General features: G+C 42.4%; 1 protein-coding gene across 3 annotated transcripts in view; it reads left to right on the plus strand.

Moving 5' to 3' along the window:
• The window catches only part of LOC126253245 (peptidoglycan-recognition protein SD-like), a 214,415-nt gene that overhangs the window by 144,830 nt on the left and 57,410 nt on the right, over positions 1-12,175 (plus strand). For all 3 annotated transcript variants that reach the window (XM_049954451.1, XM_049954458.1, XM_049954441.1), the window contains exon 3: positions 231-462. In XM_049954451.1, coding sequence (XP_049810408.1) covers positions 231-462 — 232 coding nt within the window. The remainder of the gene's footprint in view (positions 1-230; positions 463-12,175) is intronic.

Consider the following 12,175-nt stretch of genomic DNA (forward strand, 5'->3'; position numbering starts at 1 on the left):
TGAGGAAAATATTATCTGAGAATATTTTTTAATACTATTTGGATCCAATGTCAAAGATTCTTTATTCATTATGGGACTTGGAATGACATAGGAAAGGAAGGGAAACAAGCTAGCCTTTTAATGAAAATATGATACCATAGATATAAGTATAAAAAATGGTTTGCTGTTATATGTGATCAAATGTGATTAGTGATGGCACATACTTAATTTTGCTGAACTTGCATTTTCAGCTGGTAACACGCAGTCCTGTGATGAAAGATGTATGTTACATTTAACCACACGTCAGGACTGGGGTGCTGAGCCACCCAGAAAAAACATTTCTCAAGGGGCACGACCAGCAGTATACGTCATCATCTCACACACTGTAACTTCCCCATGTAATTCATCTGTAGCATGCAAGTCTGAACTCAAGGCCATGCAGTTAAATAACTTCAAAAGAAATTTTACTGACATCAAGTACAGGTTGGTAATAACCCTATCTTCTTTTAAGTATGTATGTCAACTTGCACAGTACCTACACATGTCTTGTTCTGCTGCATTTTTGTTTAATTTAATCAGAATGGTTTTTGTGATTGCTACATTACACAGTCATGAAAATGTATTTATGAATTATAAAATGATTGGCTACTATCTGTCATTATAATTAAGTTTTTCAGGCCAGCCACAAGCTGCACTCAGTATATTACATTGAGTGGCTTCACTCATTGATTTAACATGAGTATCATCAGAAACTCTGGAATATACACTGAAGAATATACAAAGTGTGACAATAGGGAATCTTACATCTACATTAAAGAACTTATCGTATTTACAATGTGATAACTTACATTAAAAGTAGGGCAGTAGTTAGCTGATAACGTTGTCAGTGTCAGAGATTAAGTTGGTTGCATAACAGAATTTGTAACTTCTGTGTAATGTGCAGCCAAAGATAATGTAGTATTTTCATTGAGCAAGATAATATCCAATATCCTATATGTACGGGGTGTGGCGCTGTAACTTCCTTATTTGAAATGTGCGGCACATAGTGGCTGTTACTCATTGTTGCATGGGTTTCAGTGCAATCAAAAGTGTGATACACAACTTTTTTTAAGTTAGCTTGCAGTGGTTAAGAGAGGAGTGCACGTTGGCTGCTGCAGCCTAATTTTTGAGTGGACATTTGGTCATCAGAACGCAGTGTGCATTCAGCAAACAGTTCAGCATCCCACCTACAGGTCATGTTCCTGATGGGAAATCAATTGTTATGTGGGTAGACACCTTTATGGATACTGGAAATGTGCAGAGAAAGAAATTAGGACTTTCAAAAACCACCAGAATGCCTGAAAACGTCGACAGGGTAAGGATGCCGATTTTGAAATCCCCCAAGCGATCTGCACGCAAACATTTTTCTGAATGCAGAGTGAGATAAATTCTTCATGAAGAGTTGAAATTTCATCCATATAAACTGTCAGTGGTACACACACTTCATCCACGTGATCTCGTTTCACTAAAAAATGCATGTGAAGCCTTAATCGATGAGCTGCCTCATGATGAACTTAGTGTTCTTCAGTGACGAAGCACATTTTCATTTGTTTGGCCACATGAATAAACAAAAAATGTGGTACTGGAGTTGCATGAACACCCAAGAACTTCATGAGCAGCCCTGCACACAGAACATGTGACATTTTGGTGAGCACTAACTAAATGAATATTTCCATATCAGTCACTGGGCATCAGGCATATCTCTCTCTGTATATTGCCTTTGTACACCAAAACTTTTATTGAGAATTTTACCATCCTGAAGTCCTCTTTCCCACAGGTACATTGAATTTGGTGCAATACTGGACTCATGTCAGATACCTTCACCAGTTTATTTTCTTCACATTGTCTTCTACAAAATCTGTTTCGTTTTGCCACTACATGGAACAGACACTACCCAATAGAGCTTCACTCACAATGGCTGTGGATATGTTCTTAGCTATCATATAGCATCTTTATTATCTGATGAAGAGGAGTGATTCACTCTGACAATGCATCTGAAGTCTTGCATGTTATCTTTCAGATAGTGATGATCATAGGTTCATTTCTAGCTTGTTAGGCTACTTATTTTATCTCATTTTTTGCTTATATATTTATTTGAGAGCTTCAAAAAATACAGAACCATATTCATTGATCTCCTGTAAATTGTGCTGTCTCCCTTCCCTGTTACTAGGTTGTTATGAAAGACTAAACTATGATAATTTTGTCTTCTTCATAAAATGAATGTGTACACCCTATGACTAATAAGTCAAAGGACATAGTTTCAATCAGTCAGAATGTTAGTGCAGAATGTTAGAGCTGAAAACTGAAATGTGAATGTTTTGAATTTTATTGCAAATTGATTATCCAGCATCAGCATGATCTCAAACTTAAGAAAACTGCTTAGTCACTTAAGTCAATCAGTTAATCAATGGGAGATCTAGTCTTTGCAGAAGTTGTTAGAAGCAGCTTCCATTTTAGTCCAGGAGGTTTTACTGCCTTTGCTTGGTGTGCTTTTGTCACTGACCAACTTATAAATCTGTACTAAGGATGCATGGACAGTTGAGCCATTGCTCCATCTGGCCAAAAAATTATCTTTCTGAAAATATATTCTAATGAGAATAATCAGTTTCTAAAAATACAATATGGTTGGATGAATAAAAAAACCTCCTCACGAAGAAGTGACAGGAGGACACACATATAAAGATGCAGAAATCTGCAAGGACTTGGAGCCAGTGGCTCCTTCTTTTGGCAGAAGGGTTGAAGGGGAAGGTATAGGGGTGAAGAAAAAGGACTGGTCAGGGTTAAGAAACGAGAAGAGTTCAGAAAAGTTGCTCAGAGCCCAGAATCAGAGGAGACTCACCAGGTGGTGTGAGACAGAAACACTGATTGCTGGGGTTTGCATCGGACGAGATTTGAAAACCTGAAGGCTTAAAGTTAGAAGAAAGGGCAGTACAAAATACAGAAATTACTGACAAAACATTTTGCACTATAATAAGAGTGGAAAGCTAAGTGCATTATATGTGGTAAAGGTGGGGGGCGTGGAAAAATAGGCAGGTCAGAAAATAAAAGACATAGAAAACTAAAAGGGAGTAAAGAAAAGAATACAGAGACCACATAAATTAATGTAAATTAAAGCCAACTGGGTGCAAGAACCAAAGACATGTTATAACACCAGTTCCCAAATGCTCAGTTCTGAGAAACTTGTTCCTGGGGGAAGAATCCAGATGGCATGTGTGGTGAAACAGGCTCTGATGTCATGACTGCCATGTTGTAGAGCACAATTTACAACAGGATATTGTGTGTTGCCAGTATACACCCTCTGGCTATGCCCATAAATCCTAACTGATAGCTTGGTGGTAGTCATGCTAATGTAAAAAGCCAAATAGTGTTTACATAACAGCTGGTACACAACATATGTAATTTTAAACCTGCCGCTGCCCCCTCTTTATGGTATATGTTTTGCTAATTACAGGCCTGGTATAGTTGCTGGTAGGAGGGTACATAGGGCAAATCTTACAGGGGGAACTATCACAGGGATAGGAGCCATGGTGCAGAGTAATGGGTGCAGAAGGAACACAGGATCTGACAAGGTATAATGGAGACTGGGAGGGCAGCAAAAAGTTACTCTAGGTGTGGTGGACATAATGTTGGACAGGATGGACCTCATTTCGGGGCGTGATTTTTGGAAGTCATACCATTGTCAAAGTAGCTGATTAATGCGCTTATGGGAACAGGATACGATTATCAGTTGAATGCAATAACTATCCCCATTAAATTCCACATAGAGGTATACTTCACAGTAAGTCATATATGTGATACAGAACATAACTAAAAACTAACATGGAGGCTTGGCAGAACAATCAAGAGTCCAAAGATGGTGTAAATCATGGTCGATATGACCTATCCGTTGCCAGGTGCACGACCGGGATTAAAACCATATGGCTAGTCGTAAAGGAAGTGGCTGGTCTGCAGAGACAGGTCAAGAATATAGAATCAATGCATAGTGGGAATGTCAGTGTTACTGATAAGTCGCATATATGTACAGTATTTAATAATCACTTTCTGAATATAGCAGGTGAACTACAGGTGAACTAAATAGAAACCTAGTCCCAACAGGGAATCATATAGCGCTCTTAGAAAAAAATGTTCCGAGACTGTTACCTGAAATGCTCCTCCATGATACTGAAAGAGGGAGATTGAGTTAATAATTAAATCACTATAGACCAAGAACTCTCATGGATATGACGGGGTATCTAGCAGAATACTGCAGTATTGTTCTATGTATGTTAGCCCAGTTCTTAGCCATATCTGTAATTTTTCCTTTAGGAGTGGTCGGTTTCCTGACTGATTAAAGTACACGGTACTGAAGCCACTTTATAAAAAGGGAGACAGGGATAATGTTGACAATTTTAGACCTATTTCTATGCCATCGGTGTTTGCTAAAGTTATCAAGAAGGTTGTATATACAAGGTTACTGGAGCATTTAAATTCGTATAATTTGCTGTCAAATGTACAGTTTGGTTTTAGAAATGGTTTAACAACTGAAAATGCTATATTCTCTTTTCTCTGTGAGGTTTTGGATGGGTTAAATGAAAGGTTGCGAAAGCTAGGTGTTTTCCTTGATTTAACTAAGGCTTTTGACTGTGTTGACCACAAAATATTACTGCAGAAGTTGGACCATTATGGAGTAAGGGGAGTAGCTTACAATTGGTTCACCTCTTACTTTAAGAACAGAAAGCAGAAGGTAATTCTCTGCAATATTGAGAGTGGTAGTGATGTTCAGTCCCAATGGGGCACTGTTAAGTGGGGCGTTCCCCAAGGGTCGGTGCTGGGGCCATTGCTGTTTCTTATTTGTATAAATGATATGCCTTCTAGTATTACAGGTGACTCAAAAATATTTCTGTTTGCTGATGACACCAGCTTGGTAGTGAAGGATCTTGTGTGTAATACTGAAACAGTATCAAATAATGTAGTTCATGAAATAAGTTCGTGGCTTGTGGAAAATAATTTGATGCTAAATCACAGTAAGACTCAGTTTTTACAGTTTCTAACTCACAATTCAACAAGAACCAATATTTTGATCAGACAGAATGGGCATATTATAAGCGAGACGGAACAGTTCAAGTTCCTAGGCGTTCGGATAGATAGTAAGCTGTTGTGGAAAGCCCATGTTCAGGATCAGAAACTAAATGCTGCTTTATTTACCATTAGAACAGTATCTGAAATAAGTGACAGTTCAACACAAAAAGTAGTCTACTTCACATATTTTCATACGCTTATGTCATATGGTATTATTTTTTGGGGTAATTCTTCTGATTCAAAAAGGATATTTTTGGCTCAAAAATGGGCTGTTCGAGTTATATGTGGTGTAAGTTCAAGAACCTCTTGTCGACCCCTATTCAATAGTCTGGGAATTCTGACATTGCCCTCACAGTATATATTTTATTTAATGTCATTTGTTGTTAGCAATATTAGCTTATTCCCAACAGTTGGCAGCTTTCACTCAGTTAATATTAGGCAGAAATCAAATCTGCATGTGGAATGCACTTCCTTGACTCTTGTGCAGACAGGAGTGCAGTATTCTGCTGCATCCATTTTCAATAAGCTTCCAAAAGAACTCAAAAATCTTAGCAGTAGCCCAAACACTTTTAAGTCTAAACTGAAGAGTTTCCTCATGGCTCACTCCTTCTATTCTGTCGAGGAGCCCCTGGAAGAGCTGAAAAATTAAGCAAATTCCAGTGTTACATTGTTGATTTTCTTTATTTAAACTTACGACTTGTCACCTGAATATGTTTCTTATATTTCATTTAATCTGTTTCTACTATCGTGTTATAATTTCATGTATTGACTCATTCCATTACCATGGAGACTTCTCCTTAATTTGGTCTCATGTAACAATAAATAAATAAATCAATTTCCATCTTGGTCGAGGCAGAGTGCAGAGGCGGAGTGACTGGCGGCAGGTCCACCTCATAGTCGGTTAACCAGTGGGGGCGGACGATGCATCGGCCAGCCCAAGAGCAGGCATGTGGAACGGCCTGCGGTGTGGGGCAGGCGTGTCTGCCCCTTATGGAGATCAAGCCATCCAATGAGATGAACGTGTGGATTTCTGATGGGTCACACTCGTGGAGGAGGGACAGGCTATGCACCACACTGACATTTAACTGCTCGTTCGATGGTGAGGACATGGTGTCTGTTAGGAGCATGAGCATATGGTCATCAAAAGTGACGATTGACACGTAATCCATGTGGTGTGGTGGCACATTGCAGCACAGGTTGAATGTGGAAGAGCAAGTCTCTGCAGATGGTGAAGTGGTGGTGAAACCCGCACATGGGGTGGATGGCGATGTGCCTGGAAAACCTGCAAATGGCGACAATGAATCATGGGTTAGAGAAAACAGAGCTGTGGGATGAGACAAAGCATTTTCAGGCTCCGTGGTGGAAAAGTCATCAGGAGGGTCAGACTGAGATGGTAGAGGGGCGTCGGAATCCATGACAGCAGGTTGGAGCCTGTGCAATGAAACAGTGTGAGGACGATCTTTAACCATAATGTCAAACATTGTTTCAACTCGCCGGAGTACTTTAAAGGGGCCGAGGTAGGGTGATTGCAGGGGTTGTCTAACGGAATCATCCCTGAGCCTAACATGGGAGCAATGTTGAGTGTGGTTGGCATGTAAGTGTCCGGTGGGGAATGGCTGATAGGCGGGTGTAGCTGTGCATGTTTGAAGTGAGTGCGCATGCGACTAATGGAATCTGGGGAGGGGGGAAAATCTTCAGGTGCTTGAAGAAGGATAAGTTCCCCTGGTAGGACTGGGTTCTCCCTGAAAATGAATTCAGAGATGGTTCCCTGTAGGTCTGGTTTAAAGGTTGAGCAGAGATTGAGTAACACCCATGGAAGTGCCTCAGACCAGAGGCAGTCATGGCACCTGAGGGAAGTTTTTAGGAAGTGGTGCCACTGTTCAACTAACCCATTGCTTTGCAGGTGATAGGCTGTGCATTTTTTTAATACTGCAGATGTTACATAAAATGGTGACTGCCAACCTTGGTTGGTGGTAATGGTGATCGGGCAACCAAACCTGGCAACCCATGAGGAGACGAAACCCTTGGCCACAGTTTCAGCAGTGACGATGGGTAAAGGAACAGCTTCCACCCAGTGAGACATGCAGCCAATTGTGGAGAGAATATATGTATGGCCCTCCGATGGTGGTAGTGGACCAATAAGGTTGATATGTACATCAAAATCATCCTTGCAGACTGTCGAACTTGCCTAGTGGAGGGGTGGTGTGGCAGCCGATTTTGTTGCATTGACAGGGGATGCACCTGTGTACCCAGGTCTGACAGTTCCGTTTAATATTTATCCAAACAAAACGCTCGGATACAAGCTGTGTAGTGGTGTGGATGCCAGGGTGAGTGAGGTTATGCAAGGCGTCGAAGGCTTGCCGGCGCAGTGTGGGCAGGAGCATTGGCCACAGGATGCTGGTAGAAGAATTGCACCACACCTTGTCCTAAACGCTGGGGAACTTGGCTTTGGTAAACACAAGAGATGTTTGAGAATCCATGAGGAGAGCTTGAGATTCCTCGTTGGAGGCCTGGAGAGCTGCCAGGTTGAATAAGTCGATGACGCGTTTGACAGTATTGATCCGCAAGAAAAAATCAGTGGGGATGTTTTCTGTGCCCTTGATGTAGTGAACGTCTGTTGTGAACTGAGAGACTAAATCAATGTGGCGGAAATGCCGAGGGGGTGGGTCCTCGGGAGGGTTTCAGAAAGCATCTGCTAGTGGTTTGTGATCGGTGAGGATGAAGAAAGAGTGGCCCTCAACATCGAGGGGAAAGTGTTTAATGGCTTCATAGACTGCCAGAAGTTTCCTATCAAAAGCAGAATATTTCTTCTGAGGTGCAGACAGTTTTTTAGAGAAGAAATGAAGAGGATAAACTGTGTTGCCCTTGCGTTTCTTTAATACTGCCCCCACCATGATGTTGCTGGCATCCATAGTGATGAACAACTCGGCTGACAGGTCATGATGGGCAAGTGTCACAGCGTGAGCTAAGGAAGGTTTTAGAGCCTTGAAGGCCTCCAGCATAGGTTCAGTCCAGCGAACTGGTTTAAGGCCTGAAGTCTGTTTGCCTGACAGCGAATCTGTCAGTGGGGGCTGCACAGCAGCGGCAGAAGCCAGATGCCGATGGTAGTAATTTATTGTACCCAAGAAACGTCAGAGTTCTTTGTAAGTAGCTGGAGGCGGCAGTGACGTGATGGCCTGCATGCGGGATACGGGAGGCTGTATTCCATCTGTGGAGACAGTGTAACCCAAAAATGTGACAGAGGACTGGCACAATTGGAATTCGTCCTTGTTGACCTCAATGCCGTTGGAGTTCAAGGTCTGGAGGACCTTGTATAAATGATTTTCGTGTTTCTCAGCTGAGTTGCTGCAAATGAGTATTTCATCCAGATATGCAAAGCAAAACTCAAACTGTCAAAGATTGAGTCGATGAAACATTGCCATGTTTGTGCCACATTTTTCAGGCCGAATGGCATGACGTTGTATTGGAACAAACCGAGCGGCATGATAATAGCTGTCTATGGAATGTCTTCTGGTGCTACAGGAATCTGGTGATAGGCACATTTACAGTCAATCAAACTGAAGACTGTGGTGCCCAATAACCAATGAGTGAAATCGTTTATGTTCAGTAATTGTCCATGATGGTACGAGCATTTAAGCATCTGTAATCACCACACATTCTAAAAGAACCGTCATGTTTGGGGACGAGGTGAATTGGTGAAGATCAGTTGCTGTCCCACGGTTGTAGAATACCTGCCTCCAAATGTTCATCAATTTGCTACCAGGCTGCGGGCAACTTAATGGGGTTGAGGTATCTAACCCTATGCCTAGGAGGGCCAGCAGTGGTAATTATCTTGTGTCATCCCGTCAGTGACGGAAGAAACTGAGAACTGCACACGAGACTGAGTAATGTGCTGACGTGAAGTTTTTGGATGAGTGGGGCACGATGAGGCATAGCCATTAGCGTGGGTGGGAAAAGGCAGCACAAAAGTCACATACCTATTATGTGAGCATGGCGTGTGCTTGTTTGAAGAAGTCGGCTGCGCGCGCAGGACAGAGAGGGTCGGGACGTGCAGCAACTGTCTGTTGTCAGCCTTGCCTTGGGTAACCGGCGTGGGTGAGAGAGCCATTGGCATCGCACAGGGAACAGTGAAGGCCTCCGAGTCACATGGTTGGCATGCAAGAGAGGGGAAATGTTTATCAACACATGGGGCAGTTGCCAGCATGGTGGGCATGCTCGTATCGTGCGCACAACTGTCATTAGGAGCACTGTTTGAAACACATGGCACTGAAGGTGGCGGGCGCATCGGGGGTGCGGTGTCTACCGGATGCGAATCGTCACTCACAATTAAAGTTTTTGGACTAACCTGCTGAGTGTCTGAGCTGGTGTCTGCTGGAGAAACAAGGTTAGGTGGCAGCAATGTGGACTGCAGTTTCAGCAGCAAGGTATGAGCCGCGACGAGCTCATTGTAAGTGTGTGCTACTCGTTGTTTCAGCTTGTCATTTTCCTGGCGGAGTTGTGCCGCCAAGTCATATTCTGACAGTAGGTTAGTGATGCAGGTCACAATGTCGCCCATGAGGGTGAGAGAAACAGAACGTGGAACATAAGTGCAGGAGCATAGTATCTGAGTGTTAGTGGGATGATGTAGCACCGAGCCCTGAACCACATTCAGAGAGAGTTTGTAATGGGACAAAAAAATCCATACCAAGAATTGGTTCATCAATGTCGGCAATGTAGAAAGTCCACTGAAAACACAGAGAAGGAGATAGGTGCACCGTAAGTTTGACATAGCCTGAGGTTTGTAACGTTGATGCATTGACACCTCGCAGAAGTGACCTTGTCGGTGAAAAGACAGGGGGAGCCATTGATGCAGGTATGATAGACACATCAGCACCAGTGTCAACTAGGAAAATGAGCCATGACAAAATGTCAGTCACGTATAAACAACTGCTCAGCCGCACAGATGAGTGGACAGAGTGCAATGTATGGGGACGCCTGTGAGGTTCCCTGCAGGACTTGGCATCTTTCAGGCCCTGCAGTCGGTTTGGGTGATGGCGAGGTAACCATCACTTATTATCATTATCGCTGGGAACCTTGTGGTACCACCAGTACTGATGAGCTGGATGTGGTGGTGGTGGTGACTGCGTCAGCGGAAATCGCGGAAGACGTAGAAACTTCGGGGGCACCAGTATGGGAACGGGATGCGATTATCAGTTGAATGCAATAACTATTTCCATTAAATTCCTCATAAAGATATGTTTCAAAGTAATTCATGTGTGTGTACACAGCTTGTGATACAGAACAGAACTAAAAACTAACATGGAGGCTCGGCAGAGCAATCAGAGTCCAAAGATTGTGTTAATCATGGTGGATACGACCTATCGATGGCACACACTCAAGACCAGAATAATACTGACACATGTGAGTTACAAGAGGTGTATGCCCAAGTTGTTTTTTTTTTTTTTTTTTTGGGGGGGGGGGGGGGGGATCAACAGTACCTGGATTTGATGTGATGGCCCAGGAACTCTCCTTTTAAACTAGTTTTGTGGGGTAATTATGAGGGAGGATCAAAAAGTAACACACAATAATATTTCTTCCCTGATATTGCAGCTGTAATGTTGAAATTTCATAACAATACAGTTTGAAGTTTGCACTACAGAGGGTATTTTGTTTTCATGTGCAATTCTAGTGAGAGAAGCCTGACTATAAAACAAACATGGTGCACATGTTACTGTCATCAACACGTGGAGAGCAGTGAAGTGTAGCTCAATGTTTCTCAGCAAGAAGGCATAACCCAAGTGAAATTCACAGAGACATGTGTGACTGTATTTACCATAGCATTGTCTCCAAGTGGTGTGCATTCTTCCAAGAGGGGTGTGTGAACCTTAGTAGTTCACTTCTCTCCGGGCAGCTGGTAACAGCCGCAATATCTGAAGAAAGTCAGAGCCATTGAGGAAGAAATTTTTAACAACCGGTTTGTGCAGCTGCAAACCTTATTGCAGTGTTCAAAATTTCTTATAATGCAGTGTATGATATTATTCATGACATATTGAAATTTCATAAAGTTAGTGCTCGGGAGTGCCTAAGAATCTGACAGACAACCACAAGGGCCAGCGACTGATAACAAGTTGTATCACTTAATGCATTATGCTGCAGAAGGGCATGGATTTCTGAAAGGAATCATCACTGGTGATGAGTCATGGGCATACCACTGCATGCCCAAAACCAAGTAGTCCTCTGTGGAGTGGAAAGAAGCTGGTTTCCCAGTATGAAAAAAATTCAAAGTTACTCAATCTACTAGGGAAGTACTTGTGACACTGTTCTGGGATATGCATGGTGTGTTATTGGTGGACTGTCCTGAACACAGGACCACTGTGAATGCTGTAATCTACATTAAAAGTTTTGTTTAGTTGCATTGTGCCCTTCATGACATGCACCACAATATTAATGCTGACAGTGGCAGAGTTCTTTATGACAATGCTTACCCCCATGTTGCTGCTCCTGTTCATGAGAAAATCACCAAATTTGAGGGGGGTGGAGGGGGGGTGTCCCAGCATCCACCATACAGTCTGGATCTTGCACCATCAGACTTTCATCTGTTTGGTCCCATAAAAAAATTCCTGGCTGGCCAATGCTTTATGACAGATCAGGAAGTGAAATCAGCAGTCTGCAGATGGCTATACTCCAACCAAATGGACTTCCACGAATAAGGTATTTTGAAACTGGTACCATTATGGGAGAACATTGGCGACTATGTAGGAAAGAAGGTAAAAGATGTAAATTCATTTGTGATCTTTTTTTGTTTTGTTACCTATTTAACTTTTTGGTAATAAAATAATTGTGCATTTTTTCCAATCTTCCTTCTTGCATCCACTGAAGGCTGAGGTGAGAATTGTGGTTTACTGCTGTAAAGAGTCTTTACCTTAACAAATAAGTTTGCCTCAAATGCTGAGGCTGTAGGGAAGGGAATGTTTGACATGGAAGGGATGGCAACCGTCAAAATGTAAGTATTGTTATTTGTTAGTGCAATTGTTATATGAACAAAAGTGTGAAGCTGATGATTGGTGAGGATGGGGTTAACTTTGAGGAGAGTGGTATGGAATTCAGAATAGGACCATTT

Source organism: Schistocerca nitens, chromosome 1, assembly GCF_023898315.1.
Source record: "Schistocerca nitens isolate TAMUIC-IGC-003100 chromosome 1, iqSchNite1.1, whole genome shotgun sequence".
Classification (NCBI taxonomy): Eukaryota; Metazoa; Arthropoda; class Insecta; order Orthoptera; family Acrididae; genus Schistocerca; species Schistocerca nitens.